This window comes from Zea mays, chromosome 10 (genome assembly GCF_902167145.1).
Source record: "Zea mays cultivar B73 chromosome 10, Zm-B73-REFERENCE-NAM-5.0, whole genome shotgun sequence".
NCBI classification, from domain to species: Eukaryota; Viridiplantae; Streptophyta; class Magnoliopsida; order Poales; family Poaceae; genus Zea; species Zea mays.
This window is the reverse complement of record NC_050105.1, coordinates 149,559,011-149,582,407: the sequence shown is the minus strand read 5'-3', so window position 1 is coordinate 149,582,407 and position 23,397 is coordinate 149,559,011. Positions and strand designations below refer to the sequence as shown.

Here is a 23,397-nt window from a genome sequence, read left to right as displayed (position 1 = left end):
GATAGTACAACTTTGAGACTTTGAATCATAAATACAATTAAGAGATAATGTGTATGGAGAATCGCGTAGATACAAATTCTTCTTAAAGAGTCTATTTTTTGTCTTTTGTAATTTTAATTAATTTCCTAGTGACATATCAAGAGACCCTATTTTAAATAGGGTTGTACATGCCCTAACGTTGTTTTCGCTGCCTTTATTGTGACGGTGTATATAAACTTCAACCAAACCCTCAATTTGGCTCCTGTATTTTCATAAATAATCGACCCCGCCTTCCTCCACGTTAGGCCTTGTTCGGTTATTAATATTCCATGTGGATTGAAGTGTATTGGGTGGGATTGGGATGGATTTTGACTTGCTATGGATTTAATCCGACTCAATCCCACCCAATCCACATGGATTAACGCAAAAACGAACAAGCCCTTAGGGTTCAGGGTTTAAGTATCAAACAAGCCATCAAAGAGTTCGTTTGATGGGAATACAATGTTAATTTGCAACATGTGCATGGGGGCTAGATGAGGAATCGAGTAGAGACCTTTTTTTTACATGTTTGGTTTGGTTAGTATTGTTACATGTTTACTTAGGTAAAAAAAATAGGAGTTAACTCACCATGTCAACATATCACATAAGATCATGTCAACATATCACATAAGGCACAGATAATGTCGCGGTGTTGTCAACTATATTTTCTCCGTTCAAAATTAAAATTTATTTTATTTTTTACTGGATTCATACAATAATTAATGTATGTGTTATATATATATGTTTAGATTTATAATCGTCCATATAAATATAGACATAATTTTTTGAGGTAAAACGACCACTATTTTGAAAACGGAGAGAGTATATCATAAACTATGCACCACCAATATCGATCACTTGTCCTAATTATTGCTTGGCAGAACATGCCTGTCGAAACCATATCCAGACTGAGACTGTTACACCCTTTATCATCATCAAGGAAAAAGACAGACCTCACGGGTATCTTCAACTTTCAAATTCCCTGCACACAAAGACTAAAACAAACGGACGTCCCTGCTGACGGCAATCACGAAGTGAAATTGTGAAATAACAGGACACAGATTTAATTCATTTCCACAGGATTATATTCATGGGTTAACTTAATTTAAAAGTAGCCATCCGTTTCTTTTCTTCTTGTTTTCTTGATAATACCTGACTGTATAATGTATTAAAGCCTTTGTAGAACAATACAAGGAAGCTTACAGAGCAGGTAAGCCTCCTACACTACACAGAATTACAGGAAGGGAACGCTCATATTACGTACAGATCCGGGAACTTCATCTCATCTGTGTTCACTATTCCGATTCCGATTTCCGAACTGGGACAAACTGGATCCATTCCACACCCTGCATGGACGCCGAAACGAACCATCTCTTATCTAACCAAAACAAAAAAAAACAAAAACGTCTCGTAAAATACAGCAGAATAAAGCCACATATAGTAGCAATATATCAACATGAGGACGGGCGGAGGCAGGCAGGGCCCACGTCATCCAGCCACGCCGCCGGCCCAGTCGCTCTTATCCAGATCGCGGAGGGCCGGGCGTCCTCGCGATTCCGACGGCCCAGCTGCCTCCCCTATCCGCCATCCGACGGCGTGCGCTGCCCTTCCGGACCTTTCCGCGCGGTTCCGTCTCACCAGCACGTCACAGGAAACCGTCCGCGGAAACCCTTCGCCCTCGTCGGGGCCGTCCGTCCGGAGACCGACGGACGGGGCGCGTTCCGGGCACGGGGAGCCAATCCGGTGTGCCCGCGCGGCCCACCCGCCATCATGGTGTCCGTCCAGATTTGTCCCTTTTCGGATACACCCTCGTAGGTTTCTCGTTTCAGGTCGGGCTCCCGGCCGGCCCGGGGCGCCGGGCCGGGGTGCGGCTGCGTTCGAAATTCGATTAGTGTGAAGTGGAGGGGGCTTTGTGACAAGCGATAGAGAAATGAGCTTCGCTGTTCGAGAAAACAGCAGAGCCCGGCCGAATTCGTTGGGCAGCCTGCGGAGATGCAGTAGAGGCCGCCAGGCGCAGATGGAATGAGCGACCGGGCTCTGCTCCGCCGCTAGCCTGCCGCCGCACCGCGCCGTCGATCGCCGCGCCATGAACGGTCCCCGCGGCTACCCCCTTTCTCCACCGGCACCTTACCCCCGTATGGTGAGCGCCGAGATTTGAGCTGCCGTCTCTCCTTCGCATCGGTTGAATTCTTGCCCCCGCTTTTTTTTTCATGTTCCGGACTGTTGATTCCTAGGGAAGTCGTGAATTTTGCGTGTTTGTTTCAGGGATTAGTGGAGATTCTTGCCTTCTTTTTTTGTTTCCCCCATCCTCATCCTCCTGGTGGTGGTTGGTTTGCAGGCGTGATCCAATGATAGCACCAAGAGCGCACCTTCCCCTCTCCCTGACGGCGTCGTCCTCCCCGCACGGCGGCGCGCGCACCCGCACCAAGAAGAGGAAGAAACCATGTCCCCCAACCTGGACAGCGCCATCAAGAGCCAGGTGCCGGCGCTGCTCCTGAGGCGTCTCTTCGGCGCGTCCCGGCGGGACGAGGCCAAGCAGCTCCAGCGGACCCCGGCGCCGGTGGGGAGGCGGCGGGTGTTTGTGCAGACGGAGACCGGCTGCGTGCTCGGCATGGACCTGGACCGCGGGGACAACGCGCACACCGTCAAGCGCCGGCTGCAGCTCGCGCTCAACATGCCCACCGGCGGGACCTCGCTCACCTTCGGCGATCGCCTCCTGGAGAACGACCTGTCCTTCATACGCCCGGACTCGCCGCTGCTGCTCACCCGGAACAGCATCAACCGGAGCTGCTCCACCCCGTGCCTCTGCCCCGTCTCCAAGGACTTCGAGCACAAGGACTGCAGCGGACTGGTTGAGATGCTCGGCTGTTCCAGCAGCTGTGCCCGGGTGAAGCGCCTCGTGGACGACGTGGTGACTGCCATCAGGAGCGGCGTGGATCCGGTCCCCATTAGCAGCGGCCTTGGTGGCTCGTACTACTTCAGGAACGTCTTGGGCGACAGGGTTGCTATTGTGAAGCCGACGGACGAGGAGCCCTTTGCGCCAAACAATCCCAAGGGGTTCGTCGGGAGGGCGCTCGGTCAGCCGGGCCTCAAGAGATCTGTGCGAGTGGGAGAGACGGGGTTTAGGGAGGTTGCGGCGTTCCTGTTGGACCATGACAACTTCGCCAACGTTCCTGCCACGGCTCTGGTGAAGATAACACACTCCATTTTCAACATAAACTGCCCGGTAAATGGAGGAAACCTGGCACCGGCTCATGACCAGCAACAGCAAGTTAACAGCAAGATTGCTTCGTTCCAGCAGTTCATAGCCCATGACTTCGACGCCAGCGACCATGGCACGTCAAGCTTCCCTGTCGCTGCTGTTCATAGGATCGGCATACTAGATATCCGGATTTTCAACACTGACAGGCACGCCGGCAATGTGCTGGTGAGGAAGCTTAACGGTGGCACAGGCCGCTTTGGTTGCCAGACAGAGCTGTTCCCAATTGATCATGGCATGTGCTTGCCGGAGAACTTGGAGGACCCTTACTTCGAGTGGATCCATTGGGCTCAGGCTTCTATTCCGTTCTCTGAGGAAGAGCTCGAGTACATCAGAAATCTTGATCCAAGGAAAGATGTGCAGATGCTGCGCCGGGAACTTCCGATGATACGTGAGGCCTGCCTACATGTACTGGCCCTGTGCACAATCTTCCTTAAGGAGGCTGCAGCTTTCGGACTCTGCTTGGCCGAGATAGGCGAGATGATGACCAGGGAGTTCAGAGGGATGGAGGAGGAACCAAGCCAGCTGGAGGTTATGTGTATGGAGGCCAGGAAGAGAGTAGCAGAGTGGGAGCCCTTCTCTGCCACGGCTGAACATGGAGAAGATACCGATTTCCAGTTCTCGGTGGATATGCTAGGAGAATACAGTGATGTAGTGCGATCACCGAGGTTCAATGGCTCAGGTTCCAAGGTGTCCAGTTTCAGAAGCCCTTTGTCTAAGCTCGTCGAGAGTGTCGACGAGGGCAGTGATGGCCATGAAGATCAAAACGAGTCTGATCGAGTCTTGTATGCTGGATGGAATACATCCAGCGTTCCTAGCAAAGCTATGGGCCATAGTGGCAATGCCTCAAAAAGTGCAATGAACAGGAGTGCCGATGAACAACTTCCATCAAGTATGTGTTTTGTCAGGCTGTCGGATATGAGTGCAGATGAGTGGGATGTATTCCTCGAAAAATTCCAGGAGCTGCTGAAAGAGGCACTGCACGAGAGCGCAAGGGCAGCAGTAGGTCAAAGGATGAAGCAGCGGCTGGGCACTTCATGCAAGTTTTGAGCAGGGCAATAGCGCATCAGAGAAGAAAAAAATGCAGTGCTACTTGTACTGCTTGCTTATGGAGTGAGTACAGGATGAAGATATCATCGTATGTGGCACCTTCAACCTTGTGCAACGATCTAGGTTGCAGCAGCCATGTCCAGCAGGTAGATAGGACCACAAGCATATGTAGTGACGGTGTGGAGAACTGCTACGCGTGTTTATTAGCTATATGTTTACGAAGGGGAATGCTTAATAATAAATGTTTGTCAGCCTGTGTATATTGGCTTGATGTTAGATACTCCAGCTTTAGCATGCAATTTCTTAGTCGCTGAAAATTCTTTGTAGCTTGTGATGTGACCTGTGAGCAGTGTAAACGTTGCACCTTTGATGGAAAAATAATGCTTACCTGTTGTTGAATATCTTGGATCTGTGCTTGTTTGCTTGGTCTCCAAAACTCTTCAAGGCATACAGGTTAAGTAGATCACAGGTTGGAACTGTTCTGGAGCAGTTAAAATACCAGTAACATGAGCTCATCTCGCCTCCAGCGACAGCTTCACAAATGGGAACAAAGAAAAAATAGCTGCAAGCCTTCTTTGTCTTCCAATCAGAAAGGTAACCCTACACTGCATAGTCAGAAAGGTGATTTCAACTACACTGTGATGACAGTTACAAGATGTCATCACAAGAACAAATAGTCATTAGTCGTGTCATCAGTGGAAAGAAGAATCATAGAGACGGTGGATAACTAAACAGAACATAGAGAGCATTTAGCCAAGGACTAATTCTATCAGCGCAGATTCGCTTACAACATCATGCAGTTTCACAAATTTGACAGCATAGGTTGTTAGATAATATTAAGAATGTATCTGTAAAGTAAGGAAAGGGTGATGCGCCTGTGGAAAGATAGGAAAGGATCTGTTCAGGATCTGTTCAGTTAGGAAAGGATCTGTTCAGGATCTGTTCTGTTCAGTTATAGATATAATCTGAGGCAATCAATCAGATCTGTTATAGATAGAATCCAATCAATCATAATCTGTTTTGATTGATTTGATTGATTGCTGGCGCCATCCCCTTTGTAATTTGATGATGGTATTCCATCTCCTATAAATACATACAGGCGGCCTACTACGGTAGGTAACAAACGCTTCCCAACCTGGTGTTCTTTCATGGTAATCAGAGCCACCTCCTTCAAACCCTAGCCACCCCCAGCCCATAGCAGACGCCAGGAGATCTCATGGCAAGCTCATCCTCCATGGCTATACCTACACCTTTGCTAGGGCAAACTATAGCTGAGAAGCTAACCAAGTCGAACTATGCGCTCTGGAAGGCGCGGGTTCTTCCCATCCTTCGTGGCGCACAACTGCAGGGCTACATTGATGGCTCTGCCAAGGCGCCTGAAGAGCAGATCGACGTCAAGAACGGCGACAAGACAGTGAAGGAAAGCAACCCGGAGTACATCCGGTGGGCTGCCTTGGAGCAGCAGGTCCTCGGCTTCCTCATCACCTCCATGTCCAAAGAAGTCATGGGTCAGGTATCATCCTACACCACGCCCCAGGAGGTGTGGAACATGCTGGAACAGACCTATGCAGTGCAGTCCCGAGCAAGAACAGTCAACACCAGGATTGCATTGGCCATGACTCGGAAAGGTAACTTGTCAATTTCTGAGTATGTTACAAAAATGAAGGCACTTGCAGATGAGATGGCATCTGCTCGGAAGCCCATTGATGAAGAAGAACTAGTCTCCTACATCCTTGCGGGACTAGATGAAGAATACAACCCTGTGGTCTCTGCCCTTGTTGCACAGAAGGATTTTGTCTTAGTTGGGGAGGCATACTCGCAACTCCTTAATTTTGAGAGCAGGATGGCTTTGCTGTATGGAGGATCCCAGCCATTGGCTAATGTTGCTGCCCGTCGTGGTCGTGGTGGTTCTGGCCCGCGTGGCCGGGGTCGCAATGGCCGGTTTAATCCTAGTCGCAGCAGCAACAGCAATGCGCCAGGAAGGCGTGGTGGTCCAGGAGGGCACAGATCTGATGGTAACACAATAACCTGTCAGGTTTGTGACAGAACTGGGCATTCTGCCCGCAAGTGCTGGTACCGATATGATGAAGACAACTATTCCAACTCAAATTCCAAAAGTGCAGCAGCAGCAATGCACAGCTATGGTGTCGATACAAATTGGTATACCGATACAGCTGCAACGGATCATCTTACGTCTCAGCTGGACAAACTGACCACTCATGAGAAGTACAAGGGGACAGATCAGATTCACACTGCAAGTGGTGCAGGTATGAACATCTGCAATGTTGGTCATGCTGTTATTGATACCCCTACTAAACCCTTGCATCTCAATAATATCTTGCACGTCCCAACAGCACAAAAAAAATCTTGTTTCTGTTCATCGTTTCTCATCTGATAATCATGCCTCACTTGAATACTTTCCAAATCATTTTTTGATTAAGGATCTGGACACGAGGAAGGTTCTTCTTCAAGGTAGATGCAGAGATGGTCTTTATCCCCTTCCATCAGACAGTTCTTGGAGGGGGGCATTTGGCGCCATCAAGTCCTCTCCATCTCTATGGCACAATCGTTTGGGTCATCCATCATTGCAGATCATTCGAAAATTAGCCAATAATAATCAGATCATATGTTCTAATGAGTCAAGTAGTTTGTCTGTCTGTGACGCTTGTCAACAAGGCAAGAGTCACCAATTACCTTATCCAGTGTCAACAAGTGTCTCTACCAAGCCTTTACAACTCGTTTTCTCGGATGTATGGGGCCCAGCCCCCGAGTCCGTTGGTCGGAAAAAATTCTATGTCAGTTTTATAGATGATTTTAGCAAATTCAGCTGGATTTATTTGCTGAAACATAAGTCTGAAGTGTTCCAAAGATTTACTGAGTTCCAAACCATGGTTGAGCGCCTATTTGACACCAAAATTATTGCTATGCAAACAGACTGGGGAGGCGAGTATCAGCGCCTAAATTCTTTCTTTACTAAACTCGGCATCATTCATTATGTGTCCTGCCCACATGCGCATCAGCAAAATGGACCTGCTGAACGCAAACATAGACATATTGTTGAAGTTGGGTTGTCTATCCTTGCTCAAGCATCCATGCCGCTTAAGTTCTGGGATGAGGCTTTTGCCGCAACTGCATACCTCATTAATCGCACCCCCACGAAACTTCTTGATTATTCTACACCTCTTGAGCACTTGTTCAAACAGTCCCCTGACTATAATTTTCTTAAAGTTTTTGGCTGTGCATGCTGGCCAAACCTGCGGCCCTATAATACTCGAAAATTGGCTTTCCGCTCTACAAGATGTGTCTTTCTAGGCTACAGCAATATGCACAAAGGATACAAGTGTCTAGAGGTCTCTACTGGTCGTGTCTACATCTCTAGGGATGTTGTGTTTGATGAGCACATTTTTCCCTTTGCTGAACTTCATGCAAATGCTGGAGCACGTCTTAGAGCACAAATTAATCTCTTGCCTTCTACCTTATTTCCTTCATCCAACCTTGACAATAGGGGCATTTTTAATACAGCTGATCACACTTTGTCTGATGTTACTGAGGCTAATGCAATTGATGATGTTGTTCCTAGTGTGGTCTCTGATGTCAAAATGCAGGAGATAGGTACTGAGCTTCAAGTGCATGAACAGGAGCAGGTTCAGCCCAAGAGTGCAACAAAACAATATATGAAACCACCTATCACTACCACGTACCAGAGAAGAGAGAAGAACATATCAACTCCACCTTCAGCTGCATTACCAGAAACTGCTACAACATCTTTTTCTTCTGCTGTTCCTTCACAAGAACCTACTGCAGCTCCTTCACCATCGTTTCAAAGTGCTTCAGAATCAGAAGAACATGTGTCTCTCATGGAAGGAACTGAAAGTGCTTCAGCTGCAGGTGGTTACATAGATCTGAGACCTCGTACTCGGCTTCAGAATGGTACAATACAACACATCAAGTATGGTTGTTTGGCTGCCACTAGTGAGCCCCAAAATTTAGCGGAGGCCTTGGGTGATGAAAACTGGAAACATGCAATGGATGCTGAATTTGAGGCCTTGGCTAAGAACAAAACTTGGCACTTGGTTCCACCAGAAGGAATTAAAAATATTATTGATTGTAGATGGGTGTACAAGGTCAAAAAGAAGGCAAATGGTACTCTGGATAGATACAAGGCTAGATTAGTCGCTAAAGGCTTCAAGCAAAGGTACGGGATTGACTATGAGGACACATTCAGTCCAGTAGTGAAGGCGGCCACTATTCGGGTTATTCTCTCTCTAGCTGTTTCACAAGGGTGGTCACTACGACAACTTGATGTTCAGAATGCGTTTCTTCATGGCATTCTTGAGGAGGATGTATATATGAAGCAACCACCAGGTTACGAAGACAAGCTGTAGCCACACCACATTTGCAAGCTTGACAAGGCCATTTATGGTCTGAAGCAGGCACCTAGAGCATGGTAGTGACAAACTATTGCAGCTAGGTTTTCAAGCATCCAAAGGAGACACCTCTCTGTTCTTTTACATCAAGGAAGGTATCACCATCTTCTTGCTTGTATATGTTGATGACATAATTGTAGCAAGTTCATCTCAGGATGTTGTCTCAGCTTTGCTCAAGGATCTGAAAACTGATTTTGCACTAAAAGACCTTGGCCCATTACATTATTTTCTTGGAATAGAAGTGCAGAAGGTAGATAATGGTATTCACCTCTCGCAGAGAAAGTATGCCTCAGATGTTCTTAGTCGAGTTGGTATGATAAATTGCAAGCCTACCACTACACCACTCTCTACTTCAGAAAAATTAAGCCTTCACAATGGTGAACCCCTTGGTCCTGATGATTCAACACGGTATAGAAGCATAGTAGGTGCCCTACAATATCTAACTTTGACTCGTCCGGATCTCAGTTTTGCAGTGAACAAAGTGTGCCAATATTTACATTCACCTACAACAGATCACTGGACAGCAGTCAAGCGTATCTTAAGGTACCTTCGATACACTCTTCACCATGGGTTGAAGATTTCAAAGTCACCTTCTCTGCTGGTCAGTGCCTTCACTGATGCAGATTGGGCTGGAGATATTGATCACAGGCGCTCTACAGGGGGATTTGCTGTTTTTCTGGGCAGTAATTTGGTATCCTGGAGCGCCCGCAAACAACCAACCGTGTCAAGATCTAGTACTGAGGCTGAATACAAAGCTATTGCAAATGCCACTGCTGAGTTGATGTGGATTCAGTCTCTATTGAAGGAACTGAAAATTTCTTGTCCCCCTACAGCAAGAATCTGGTGTGACAATATTGGAGCTACCTATCTCACAGCCAATCCAGTCTTTCATGGTCGTGTTAAGCATGTTGAAATTGACTTCCATTTTGTGCGCGAAAGAGTGGCGAGGAAGCTCCTAGATGTGAGAGTGATTTCTACAAATGACCAGATAGCAGATGGTTTTACAAAAGCTCTAGCGAAGAAGAAGATGGATCTGTTCAGAGACAATCTTAACTTATGCAAGTTATGATTGAGGGGGGATGTTAGGTAACAAACGCTTCCCAACCCGGTGTTCTTTCATAGGTAACATAGGTTTTGGACACATCAACCAGTAGACCTGAAACATGAGATAATTAAGTATAATCCTTCAACAAGAAGTATGACTTCTGACCCTGAATATTATTTATCTAAAGTAAATGTTCGGTGGGAAAAAACGAATTGCTCCATTTCTGTAATTATTGTGGTCTGTTAAAATTATCGTCGGCCTCGCTACTGTGAGAAACTTCCTGGGACTCTTTGCCATTGCATGCCTTTCAGAATCTCCACAGCGGCATGGTATTTGGTTGGAGGATGCTCCATCTTTCCTCAATCCAATTCATGTTTACTCACAATGTAACCCTGGTACATTAATATAATAAACCATAACTCCTGTTACGAGGCCCACTGCAGATAGTGCTGTCATGCCAAAAACAGTCTTTTTTTTCCAACAAAGGAATATTAGAACCAAATTCCCAAGCGTGAGCTGCAAATAAAGGATTCACTACAGAATAACATGATTTGAACAACAGCACCAATGTTCAATCTTATGTGTCTTCTAAAAAGCATAAGTTATTTACTACAATATTTTACATGATTTATTGATTCATTCATGGGAGACAATACAGATCACATAACGGATACTGTTGGGGTTATTTGTGTAGATAGCTACGGAAATGTAGCATCAGGTGCATCTAGTGGTGGTATTGCCCTGAAGGTCTGTTGGCCACTGTATGTTACTCATGAGTGTGTGTTTCTCATGAACTTTATGTTACTCTAGCAGTAGCATAGACAACATCCCATTGAACTGTTGGTGCTAAGAAAGCAGGCTGATGTCATAGCACTTGGCAGGTAGATGGCCGGGTTGGGTTAGCAGCTATGTTTGGCTCTGGGTGCTGGGCTTCGTCCAAAGGACCCTTTGGTACACCATTCGTAGTTGCTTGTTGTGCAACTGGAGCTGGAGAACACTTGATTAGAGGATTTGCTGCCAGAGAAAGTTGCATCTCATCGTCGTTGTATGGTCATTTCTTTTTCTTTTTTCCTTTCCTTTTTGGCCTTTTTAAATTTGATAAGTATGTGGGCAGTACTAAACAACTACATTGTTTTTCAGCAAATATCCCCTTATTTAAGTCTGGATATCTGTGTATATATTGTCAGGTCACAATCTGGTCCTGCTTCTGCGTGCACTAAAGTTCTCTGCTCTGTGGTTCAAAGCAGCAGCAATGTGTTCAGGCTGATGTTGTAAAGGTGGGTGTTTGCAAATTGCAATCCCATCTGCTTAGATCTTGGATGAATAAGCCCCTCCGCTTGTGAGCTGAACCATGCATCTAGTGGTGGTATTGTCTCCCATTCATGGGTTGTACTTTCAGATTTTACATGATTTATTGATTCATTTGCATAACGTCATCTATCTTATGCATAAGCCATTTACTACAATATATTTTCCATCTCTACCTTGGTACCATAAGTCCATAAATAACCTGCTCACGCAATGTTGGTAACACAAGAACTGAACACATATTTTCCCTCTTATGCTCTATGTCCTTACTGAGTCACCAGTGGAATAACACAGGAACTGAACATATAACCTGTAAGATATGTTTACCGTAATAGTTTTTCATCTCAATGTTGGTAACACAAGAACTGAACACATGACCTGTAAGATTTCTGATGATATATTCCACTGCGTTGAAGTAATGTATCTTGTATAAAGAAGTTTGAGTTCAGTCTATTGTATATCGGCCACTACCCTGTCTCATGAAAAGGACTGCACATCATGTCCAAGATTCAACTTCCAGACCGTTCACATCAGTTAGTATAGTCAGATGTCTTGGTTCAGCATCTCGACACATTAGCCAAACACTTAGCAACCATATAAAGTAAAAAAGGCAGATTCAGTACCAGAGGCTTCCACATGAGTGGGATCTAGAGAAGGGATAAACCGAGAAAGTCTTCTCCTACAAAAATGGAGAGACTGCTTTAAACCCATGACCTGGTGACTCAGTAAGACATAGACAGCACTCACCACTGTACAAGGTTTGCGCTTCATCAACCATATAGAGCATTGATCGAATTCCTGCCAAGACAATTACATTTCCCAGCTGACACTACATCCACTTTTATAGGTTTATGGCACTTTTTTTATGTCATCCTCACATGAATGAGCTAGCAGCCACTAAGGTAAGCACTGATAAAATTTGTTCTGTTTCTTCTTTAAGAATCTGTATTGCTTTGTATCTGTCCATAACTCCCAATTTTGCAATTTACAAAGGCAACTCAAGTCACCATTGCATAAATGGGGATTGTGCTTTGTGCTTGGGAGTTAGATAAACATACTGAACCTGGAAGTTGCAGCTTCTATACATAGTGTTTACTTTGAGGTGTCCATTTGTTGCTCCCATTACATTGTGATTGTTCTCAGGTTGCATGATGCATGAAACTTGTCATTGAGTTTCATACATTGGTTGTGTGAAAGGCATAACTGATTAACTATACTGTCTAAGAATGCACACTGGACCAATGCTGAAATCTCAGCATGATTCAGAGTTTCAGACAACTACACAGCATCTCTGGTACATCACATCCAACACCAACCCAAACAAGTGAACCACTAGATTTAATTCGTTTTTTGCCAAGATGACCTAAGTTACCAGTAACCCATACAGAATAAGATGCATCCATTAAGTTTTGTTTGGGTACTCTAGTATTGACCCAATTCACATGTGTTGAGGTGGAATGGGGTGTAACTTAAACTAAGTTACATCCCAATCTACCTCAACACATGTGGATTGTGGTCAATACTAAAGTACCCAAACTCCTCTTAAAGGGCCGTTGGTACACAATATAAATACAATGTTGTCTGCGCAAAAATCTCAAATAATTAAATTCCCAACCTAACCACGCAATGCCACCAAAAAGGAGCATGAACAAGAAAGCAGGTGCGGGTAAAAGGCTAAAAGCAACATGAATCAGTTCATCCTAGAAGAATCAGGGTACAAATGTAATGTCAGAACACAGGACAAATGAGCTTCTTGGACAACACAGAAAACAGATGCAATTTGATGTTATTAAGATATCATAAGAAGTAGTGCATAAATCAATTGAGTAGAGAAATGCAATCTCATATCCAATTTGACTCTAGATTGAGCTAAGTCCACAGTAACCACTGGAATTGTACTGACAATGAACTGCATGCCTTTTTTCATTTCAGGCCTAGAATCATTTACAAGAAATAACAAAATGGAATGGAACAAGTGGACCTCCATGTGTAGAAAAACGGCAACATTCTGCATGTTGTAATCCAGAAGTGCCAGATGGTAGCTGCTGTAGCAAAGATATGATTTTGCAAATTCGTAGCTCAAGTCTGCTACTGGTAGTGTCTCAACGAAAGTACTATCCATCTCGGCACTTGACGCATCTGACATCCATGATAATAGGCCATTGCACAGGCATCTCAATATTGAACCCGATAAAATTAATTTCATATTGCCGTACTCAATAGATTGATGTATCAAACCTTGGCTCGTAAAAGCAGACCTGACTATTGCACAGCTGGCTAGCGCAGCCAGCAATCCATGACCAAGTCTTCTTATCAACATCATAGAGAAGACCTTTGCCCTGGTTCCAGGAAGTGAAACATATCAAGTTGTCCTGTCCAAAGCACTCGAACCTCTCCGCCGACAACCTCAGCAGAGCCCTGAAGTACCTGGGCGGCATTCGGCTTATCTCCACCCAAACTGATCTACCATGATCAAGCTCCCAGATCCTCATACTCTGCAGCGTGCTGTATAGCCCAATCCGCCCAACCAAGAACAGCCTCGTGCGAGCTCCAGCCACCAGATAGCCATCTAGCAGGGACCGTGGGAACTTGGCAGGTATATGCTCCCAACGCCCCGCGTCCACTCTATACATCATCAGCCCCAGCGGAGAGAGCGTCTCCAGGTACAACGTAGAGTCACAGAAGGCCATTTTCGACGAGCACAGGTTCGCCGCGGGCATCATCTGGTGCACGGACCATTTATTCTCCTTGGAGTTGTATACCTCAGTGGGGAGAGTCTTGTCCCCATACACGTCGCTGGCGGCGATTACCTTGAAGGAGCGGCGGTTCTTGTCGACAGTGAGCACCAGCTGCCGCTGCTGGTTGCAGTGCATGTCGGGGAGCACCCGCCAGGCCTGCGTGAGCGGGTTGCAGACGATCGTGCGGAAGGCGGCGCCGTCGAAGCCGGAGAAGCAGACGAGCCCTCCCGAAGAGCCGACGAGCCAGAGGTCCCAGGCGGGGAGGAAGGCGAAGGGGAGCTTGTAGCGGGCGTGCAGGGGGACGCTGAGCACGCTGCACTGCGGCGGGGAGTGGGTGCCGTTGCCGCCCCTGGAGACGGTGAGGAGGCAGGGCCCGTGGGAGGGAACCGCGGCGTGCGCGGCGAGGAAAGCCGGGTCGTGGAGGACGGACTCCCAGCGACGGCAAACGGTACGGAGGCGGAAGAGGAGGAAGGGCGACACGCGGGCTAGCACCTCCACGAGGAGGTCGTCGGGGAGCCCCGCCCAGACGCGGGCGTCCATCGGGACGTCCGCGTGGTGGTTGTGGTGGAGGAGCGAGGCCTCGGCTCCGGCGGCGGAGGAGGGGAGGGACTTGGCCTTGGGGAACGCGGGCGGCGCCGCGGTGTCCTCGTCGAGGCCCCGCGGCTTGGTGCTGCGGATCGCCTTGGGCGCTCGCGACGGGCTCGTGGGCCGCGCCGCGCGCGCGGGCGGCACCGCGTCCATTGGAGGCGAGATCGGGGCGGATGCGAGGGGAAATCTGGGAGGACTTTGAAGAGGCAGCGGCGCCTGAGCTGCTCTGCCTGTTCCTGGGGCCTGGCCTGGCCTGGCCCTGCTGCTCGATATTTTTAGTCTTTTTTCTCTCCCCCCGTTCTCGCTGGCGGACCGTAGACGCTCCTCTTTTTGGACGGAGTCGGCGCCCACCACTCGGAGCGTGCGGCGCAATGTGCAGCTGCGGTGCCGACTGGCTGCTTCGGCAATCGGCAAGTGGGGCCTCTAAAATGCCAGATTTTTTTAATCGATTTTTTGTATTTTTTATGTTAAAATAAACTGATTCTTATTAAATAATCATATTGGCGTGTTCTTCCGCTTCGAGTTGTTAAACTCTAATTAAGCACTGGGCTCTTATACTAATTGAAAGTCGTCTAAAAGGGTGAATAGACGAAACCTCTAAATTATAAACTTTGAACACGCACTTCACCCGTGGTTAGGGTTAGAAATAAATAATAGTGAGTTCGGAGTGCGGAAGATAGTTCATCTTGCTATGAGTTGCTCAATCAATACGGATAACTTTGGGAGTCAACTCAACACAATATGAGCAAGAAACTTTAGAGAGATAGGAGAGGAAAGAAACAAATCAAGTGATGAAGATCAACACAAATGAACACGGTGAATTGTTTCTCGAGTTTCGGTTCCAAGGAACCTACTCCCCATTGAGGAGGCCACAAAGGTCGGGTCTATTTGAACCCTTTCCCTCTCTCAATCGGTAACTTAGACCGGTCGAGTGCTTCTTCTTAATCACACGGTCACTAAGACCCCGCAAGGATCACCACACAATTAGGTGTCTCTCGCTTGCTTTGCAAAACACTTGAGAAGTTTAGAGTGAGAAAAAGAAAGCAATTCAAGCAACAAGAGCAACTAAAGAAACACAAATCACACTCTCTCAAGTCATTAAGCACTTGATTTTGGAGCTTGGAGAGGATTTGATGTCTTGATTGTGTCTTAGAGTGTATGCTTTTGCTCTAATATTGAATGAGAAGGTTGGAAAGCTTGGATGACTTTGAATGGTGGTGGTTGGGGTATTTATAGCCCCAACCACTATTCCAGACGTTGTTGTCGATGGGCACACCGGGCAATCCGGTGGTGCACCTGAAAGGGAAATGTGCCCTTGGGCCATTTCTAAGTATTTTGGTGATTTAGTGTTCAACACAAGTGCCTAAGTGTAAAATGGTGGACAAAGTACAAATCAAGGATAAAGGTATGTTTTTCAGACTTAGTACATTGTTTTAGAGACTAATGTATTGTGTCTAAGTGCTGGAAACAGGAAAAGACCAACTGGAAATGTCTTGGCTCAAGCAGCCAAGACTCTGCTCAGTCTGGGTGCACCGGACTGTCCGGTGGTGCACCGGACATGTCCGGTGCGCCAGGCTAGCTCGAGCGAACTGGCCGCTCTCGGGAATTCACCGACGACGTACGACTATAATTCACCGGACTGTCCGGTGTGCACCGGACTGTCCGGTGAGCCAACGGTCGGCCGGGCCAACGGTCGGCCGCGCAATCTGCGCGGGTGAGAGCACCTAGAGGGGGGGTGAATAGGTGATCCTGTAAACTTCAAAACTTAAGCCACAAAACTTTGATTAAGTGTTAGCACAGTTAATGCCAAGTGGCTGGAGAGAAGATCTTGCACAATATGATAATCACAAGGAGTTCAACACAGAGAAGACACAATGATTTATCCCATGGTTCGGCCAAGTACAAAACTTGCCTACTCCACGTTGTGGCGTCCCAACGGACGAGAGTTGCACTCAACTCCTCTCAAGTGATCCAATGATCAACTTGAATACCACAGTGTTATGCTTTTCCTTTCAATTTCCCGTTTGCGAGGTGTCGGTGTTTTGGATCCGACCGCACACCCGGGGTTGCCCCTCAAGGTGTTTTTAGGAGTAGGACGGTGTCAACGACTGTAGCAAAATGGTTCGTGCTGGTCGCACGAGGGACAGTAGACAAGATTTGCAGGTTCGGGCCGCTTAGAAGTGCGTAACACCCTACGTCCTGGTGAGTATATGAGCGTGGTTACAAGAGGGTCCTCCGGATAGAGGACGTAGAGAGTTTATGTGTGTGGCTAAGTAGAACAGGGGCCATCGTTCTGAAGGGGTGCCCCCTAGGTCTTATATATTCGACCGTGGGGCAGTACACGTGAGTATGATAACAACAAGTAGCTAAAAGATAGTGAACCTCTTGAGTTTATCCCTACGTAACCCTCGCCGACTTATCCTCGCATGGCTCTGTTGCATGGGGGCTTCAGCGCGGGAAAGTCGGGTCTCTGTTGCGATTCATTCGTTCGACGTTTGTGGGCCGTCTGGGTTTGCACTAATCAGTCTCACGTCTTCTTTTCTTTGTTGGATGTCCTTCCCTAGGCCCACGAAAGAATGACCTTACGAATTATTGGGCCCCTGGGCCTTTCGTGAGGTCTTTTACTTCTTTAGTGGACCCAGGGGATATCTATCCCCCACAAGCCCCCGATCTTTGGGTTGATTTAGAGGTAATCAACTCAAAGATCCAAGGTCCAAAAAATGACTTCCTGCTGTCTTCTCTAGCTCTGATCACTCGTTTGACCAAAGTTTGGTTTTGTGCTTGTGCCTTAGAGGCTGGCATTTTGGATTGTAAGACTCTGGACTTCATTGGGTGCACCGGAGGTGCACCCAATGGGTGTAGCCCCCGACTTTTGAGTAGATTTTAGAAGATAATCTACTCGAAGGTCTTCTTCCCAAGGTTATCTCCATTCGCGCTCCTACATCTCGGTTGAGGATCGGTCTTTTCAGTCTTGCTCTACGCCTTAGAAGTCGGCGCTATATCGGCTTAGAATAATACTCCATGGGGTGCACCGGAGGTGCACCCAATGGGTGTAGCCCCCGACCTTCAAATGGATTTTTTAAGGATAATCCATTCGAAGGTCTTCCTTTCGCTTGTGGAAACTGGCATGAAGCTATTTTGCATTATGCTTTGGAGGTCAGCATTATGTCATCAATATTTTGCTGCAGAGGTCAGCGTATATTTTGTCTTGAGCAGCCGAGTTTGCAATCCATCCATATCTTGCTAGGTAGTGCAATTTATTTGCTTCTGCGATTGATTGGACATTTGACGGACGTTCTTTGTCTAGTCTTCACGTCGCTTCTGTCGGCCATATCTTGTACTTTGCTGGCTATATTTGGCTTTCCTCTGATCCTTACTGATATCTCGTTTTTGTCTTGAGGTATTCACTGCATGCCCTGCACGGATGTGACCGTTTGAAAAATATACTGATAATTCCTGGGCGTCCCCCCCCCAATGGGTGTGGGCAAGGGACGGCTTGGTACGCTGAGTGTTTTAGCCGGTTGCCTCTGAGTAGTAATGCGATGGGACGGCTAGTGTAATCATATCCTTTGCGCTGTTGACTGGAGTCCCAATGGGTGTAGTGTTGCATGAAACGGCGTCCGCCGTCTGACGTGTCTTCAGATGGGTGGAAGTGCTTATTGAATGCCTTGCGACTGTTCAGTGACCGCGGTTAGAAGTGAGCGGTTGCCTTTCCCTTCTATAAATAACCCCTTTGCTTCTCTGGTTTCTCCACATCTCTTCGCTGCTCCTTACTGCCTTCTTTTCCTCCCCTCTGTCTGCTTCCGCCATGGGCAAGAACAACAAGCGCAAGCGCGAGCCGACTCCTCCATCGGAGGATTTCGGTGACTCGGAATACTCGGAGGAGGAGTTCTCCTCCGAGTCCGAGGGGTCTCCGGCTCCCGTCTCTCCCCCGGCGTCGTCCGATGACTCGGACGACTCCCAGGGGATAGCCGCGGAGGTCTGGACGTACATCCGGGCCGTCGAGCGCTCCGGGCTCGAAGGCTCGGATGAGTCAGAGTACTCCTCGGATGAGGAGGACTCGGACGGCGGCGACGAGGGTGAAGGCGACGACGACGATGACGACGACGACGACGACGGCGACGGTGACGGCAGCGGCAGTGGCAGGGGCGGCGGCGACGGCAACAGGGACAGCACCAAGGGTGGCAGCAGCAAGGGCAGCACCAAGGGCGGCGGCGGCGGCAGGGGCAGGGCCAGTGGCTAGACGCCACTGGTCTTCTTAGATGTTAGTATAGTTTAGTATAGTTAGAATAATGTAGTAGTAATTAGTGTAGTTTAGTAGTAGTAATAATGTAGAGTAGAAGTAGGGAAGTACCAACTCGTGAAGAGTTGGTTTGTAAACTCGTTAACTTCCCTTTAATGAAGAACTATCGTTGATCCCCCCTTTTCGATGACTTGTCGTTGCTTTTCCTGAATGTTGAACTGATTCTTTTAATGTAGTAGAAACAACGCCGAGCGATGTGTAGGTTGTCATCAGCGTTTTAGAAGTAACACCAAGCAATCGAACACAAGATCCGCGTTTTAGAGGCAATGCCGAATGATAGAAGGTCGGCATCGGCATTTTAGAAGTAATGCCGAGCGACAGAATACAGGGTCGGCGTTTTAGAAACAACGCCGAGTGATTGAAGGTCGGCGTCGGTATTTTTAGAAGTAATGCCGAGCGATTGAACACGTGGTCGGCGCGTTAGAGGACACGCCGAGTGATTGAAAGTCGGCGTCGGCATTTTAGAAGTAATGTCGAGCGATTGAACACGTTGTCGGCGTTTTAGAGGCAACGCCGAGTGAGTGAAGGTCGGCATCGGCATTTTAGAAGTAATGCCGAGCGATTGAACACGTGGTCGGCGTTTTAGAGGCAACGCCGAGTGATTGAAGGTCGGCATCGGTATTTTAGAAGTAATGCCGAGCGATTGAACACGTGGTCGGCGTTTTAGAGGTAACGCCGAGTGATTGAAGGTCGGCATCGGCATTTTAGAAGTAATGCCGAGTGATTGAACACGTGGTCGGCGTTTTAGAGGTAACGCCGAATGATAGCCAGCTTTACAAGTTATTTTGAGGAAAATAACCGAGTGATGAGGTGGCACGTCGGCTCTCTTGGAAATAACTGTCGGATATCCACGTGGCATGCTGGAATTTCGGAGATGACCGTCGGGTGATGACTGGGCACTTTTTGAAAGGGTATCTGGCTCAAGAATATCCCTTAAGAGTCGCGCTTTTAGCCGCCTTTGCTTTCCGTGCCCTAGTTCTTGCATTTCCGCATCTGAATCTTCTCTGCCACTCGCCTCCTACTCTGTTTCGCCAGTGAGAAGCAAGATGGCGCCCAAGAGAAAAACTGCGAACTCGTCTGCTGCAGTGATCCCCGCAATCGACCCCAACAGCCAGTTACCCTTCGCAGGTAACCACATGTCTGTAATTTCTGAAGCTGAGCTTCTCCGCCTTGTCTCCATCGGGGTTCTTCCTCCGCGGGAACTCTGTTCTTGGCGGGCTTGCCACGGGACTACTGTCCCAACCGAAGATACCCACGAGTCAGTAGTTTACACTCCTTTCCTTCTTCGCGGCCTCGGCCTTCCCATATCTCCTTTTTTCCGTGGCATCCTTGATTTTTATCACATCAACCTGACTCATTTGAACCCTAATTCCATTCTCCAAATCTCTATTTTCGTTCACCTTTGCGAAGCTTATCTCGGCGTGCTGCCACATTTTGGCTTATGGAAATATCTGTATCACTGTCGTCCTGGGATGGCCGGGGGGGCAACATCAGTTGGTCGGAGGTGCCAGTTTGGAGATGCGCCGTGGGCGGAAGACCGAGTATCTCGAGATACCCCTCAAGGACAACATTAAAGGTTGGCGTCTGGAGTGGTTTATAATTGATAATTATGGAAATTCTCTCCCTCCCCGCTCAGGAAGACAGCCAGACGTTCGTACTCTGAGTTGGACTGAGTCTCCCACGGATCAAGAAGTGGCCGAGGCAGGTGTGTTGCTTACTGAAGTCGGATTACTGAAAGAGAGAGGTCTGACTGCCGAAGCTGTGGTCACAGATTTCGTTTTCAAAAACATTCAGCCGCTGAAAGACAGGGCCTATCCGGCATATCTTTACCGAGGGCTGGCCGACTCAACCCGAGTTACCAATAGGAGAATTCCTTCTGTTGATTTGGTAAGCCGACTCGAACTGATCCTCAGGGGTAAAGTTTCAAACGTTGGTGCTCCAGTGGCTTACTCGGCTTGGAACCTTCTGAAAGGGAATTAGGCTTACACCTAGTTCCTAAATAATTTTGGTGGTTGAATTGCCCAACACAAATATTGGACTGACTAGTTTGCTCTAGTGTATAAGTTATACAGGTGCAAAAGGTTCACATCTAGCCAATAAAAAGATCAAGTGTTGGATTCAATAAAGGAGCAAAGGGGCAACCGAGGGCACCCCTGGTCTGGCGCACCGGACTGTCCGGTGTGCCACCGGACAGTGAACAGTACCTGTCCGGTGCACCAGGGGACTCAGACTCAAACTCTTCGCCCTCGGGAATTCTCGGAAGCCGGCGCGCTATAATTCACCGGACTGTCCGGTGTGCACCGGACATGTCCGGTGCTCCAAGGAAGCTCGGCCTCCTGAACTCATCAGCCTCGGGTTCGCGCGACAGCCGCTCCGCTATAATTCACCGGACTGTCCGGTGTGCACCGGACTGTCCGGTGTGCCAGCGGAGCAACGGCTCTCTGCGGCGCCAACGGCTCTCTGCGCAGCATTAAATGCGCGCGCAGCGCGCACAGACGTCAGGGCTGCCCATACCGGTGCACCGGACATCAAACAGTGCATGTCCGGTGTGCACCGGACACCCAGGCGGGCCCACAAGTCAGAAGCTCCAACGGTCAGAATCCAACGGCAACGCTGACGTGGCAGGGGCACCGGACTGTCCGGTGTGCACCGGACTGTCCGGTGCGCCATCGAGCAGAGGCCTCCAGCCAACGGTCACTTTTGGTGGTTGGGGCTATAAATACCCCAACCACCCCACATTCATGGTCATCCAAGTTTTCCAACTTCTAACCACTTACAAGAGCTAGGCATTCAATTCTAGACACATACAAAGAGATCAAATCCTCTCCAATTCCACTCAAGCCTTTAGTGACTAGCGAGAGAGATTTGCCGTGTTATTTTGAGCTCTTGCGCTTGGATCGCATTCTTTCTTTCTCTTTTGCTCTTGTGATCAACACTCAATTGTAACCGAGGCAAGAGGCACCGATTGTGTGGTGGCCCTTGCGGGGAAGTTTTGTTCCCGGTTGATTGAGAAGAAGGAAAGCTCACTCGGTCCGAGGGACCGTTTGAGAGAGGGAAGGGTTGAAAGAGACCCGGCCTTTGTGGCCTCCTCAACGGGGAGTAGGTTTGCAAGAACCGAACCTCGGTAAAACAAATCCACGTGTCACTCTCTTTATTTGCTTGCGATTTGTTTTGCGCCCTCTCTTGCGGACTCATTTATTATTACTAACGCTAACACCGGCTTGTAGTTGTGATTATTTTTGTAAATTTCAGTTTCGCCCTATTCACCCCCCCTCTAGGCGACTATCAATTGGTATCAGAGCCCGGTGCTTCATTAGAGCCTAACCGCTCGAAGTGATGTCGGGAGATCACGCCAAGAAGGAGATGGAGACCGGCGAAAAGCCCACTACAAGCTACGGGAGCACTTCATCGGAAGAGTCCCGCACCAAAAGGAGGGAGAAGAAGAAGAGCTCCTCCAACAAAGGGAAGGAGAAGAAATCTTCTTCTCACCACAAAGAGAAGAAGGAAAAATCTTCTTCCCACAAGCCGCATCGGAAAGGCGATAAGCACAAGAGGATGAGGAAGGTGGTCTACTACGAGACCGACACTTCATCAACTTCTACCTCCGACTCCGATGCGCCCTCCGTCACTTCTAAGCGCCAAGAGCGCAAGAAGTATAGTAAGATCCCCCTACGCTACCCTCGCATTCCTAAACATACACCTTTACTTTCCGTCCCATTAGGCAAACCACCAACTTTTAATGGTGAAGATTATGCTATGTGGAGTAATTTGATGCGATTTCATCTAACCTCTCTCCACAAAAGAATATGGGATGTTGTTGAGTATGGTGTACAGGTACCATCAATAGGGGATGAGGACTATGACACGGACGAAGTGGCCCAAATCGAGCACTTCAACTCCCAAGCCGCAACCATCCTCCTTGCCTCCCTAAGCAAGGAGGAATACAACAAAGTGCAAGGATTGAAGAACGCCAAGGAGATTTGGGACCTACTCAAGACGGCGCACGAGGGTGATGAACTCACCAAGATCACCAAGCGGGAAACGATCGAGGGGGAGCTCGGTCGCTTCCGTCTTCGCCAAGGGGAGGAGCCACAAGACATGTACAACCGGCTCAAGACCTTGGTGAACCAAGTGCGCAACCTCGGGAGCACAAAATGGGATGACCACGAAGTAGTTAAGGTTATTCTAAGAGCTCTTATTTTCCTTAACCCCACTCAAGTACAATTAATTCGTGGGAATCCTAGATATCCACTAATGACCCCCGAGGAAGTTATCGGGAATTTTGTGAGTTTTGAATGCATGATTAAGGGCTCCAAGAAGATCAACGAGCTTGACGAGCCTTCCACCTCCGAGGCGCAACCGGTGGCCTTCAAGGCAACGGAGGAGAAGAAGGAGGAGTCTACAAGTAGACAACCAATTGACGCCTCCAAGCTCGACAACGAGGAGATGGCCCTAATCATCAAAAGCTTTCGGCAAATTCTCAAGCAACGGAAGGGGAAGGACTACAAACCCCGTTCCAAGAAGGTTTGCTACAAGTGTGGTAAGCCCGGTCACTTCATTGCAAAATGTCCTATGTCTAGTGACAGTGACAGGGGCGACGACAAGAAGGGAAGAAGAAAGGAGAAGAAGAAATACTACAAGAAGAAGGGCGGCGATGCCCA

At 48.1% G+C, this 23,397-nt stretch overlaps 3 protein-coding genes and 1 non-coding gene across 5 annotated transcripts; 3 read left to right on the top strand and 1 right to left on the bottom strand.

Moving 5' to 3' along the window:
* Positions 1-1,880: 1,880 nt before the first annotated feature.
* LOC100285439 (phosphatidylinositol 3- and 4-kinase family protein) lies at positions 1,881-4,728 on the top strand. 2 transcript variants are annotated; one of them, XM_020545113.3, is made up of 2 exons: positions 1,881-2,199; positions 2,357-4,728. In XM_020545113.3, the coding sequence occupies exon 2, from the start codon at positions 2,462-2,464 to the stop codon at positions 4,325-4,327; it is 1,866 nt and encodes a 621-aa protein (XP_020400702.1). In that variant the 5' UTR covers positions 1,881-2,199; positions 2,357-2,461; the 3' UTR covers positions 4,328-4,728. The 2 variants fall into 2 exon arrangements, with proteins under 2 accessions (XP_020400702.1, NP_001151804.2); NM_001158332.2 differs by having other exon boundaries at positions 1,943-2,158; positions 2,357-4,724.
* Positions 4,729-6,026: 1,298 nt separating this feature from the next.
* On the top strand, positions 6,027-6,165 carry LOC111590366 (small nucleolar RNA Z247). The gene has a single exon (XR_004853495.1). It is a non-coding gene; the product is annotated as a small nucleolar RNA Z247 (small nucleolar RNA).
* A 4,251-nt stretch (positions 6,166-10,416) lies between these two features.
* Positions 10,417-11,167, top strand: LOC111590288 (putative threonine aspartase). The gene is made up of 3 exons (XM_023301205.2): positions 10,417-10,546; positions 10,681-10,844; positions 10,987-11,167. The coding sequence occupies exons 1-3, from the start codon at positions 10,442-10,444 to the stop codon at positions 11,072-11,074; spliced, it is 357 nt and encodes a 118-aa protein (XP_023156973.1). The 5' UTR covers positions 10,417-10,441; the 3' UTR covers positions 11,075-11,167.
* Positions 11,168-12,879: 1,712 nt separating this feature from the next.
* Positions 12,880-14,683, bottom strand: LOC100193493 (F-box/kelch-repeat protein). The gene has a single exon (NM_001138607.2). It carries the CDS (start codon positions 14,584-14,586, stop codon positions 13,324-13,326), a length of 1,263 nt encoding a protein of 420 aa, NP_001132079.1. The 5' UTR covers positions 14,587-14,683; the 3' UTR covers positions 12,880-13,323.
* Positions 14,684-23,397: the final 8,714 nt, after the last annotated feature.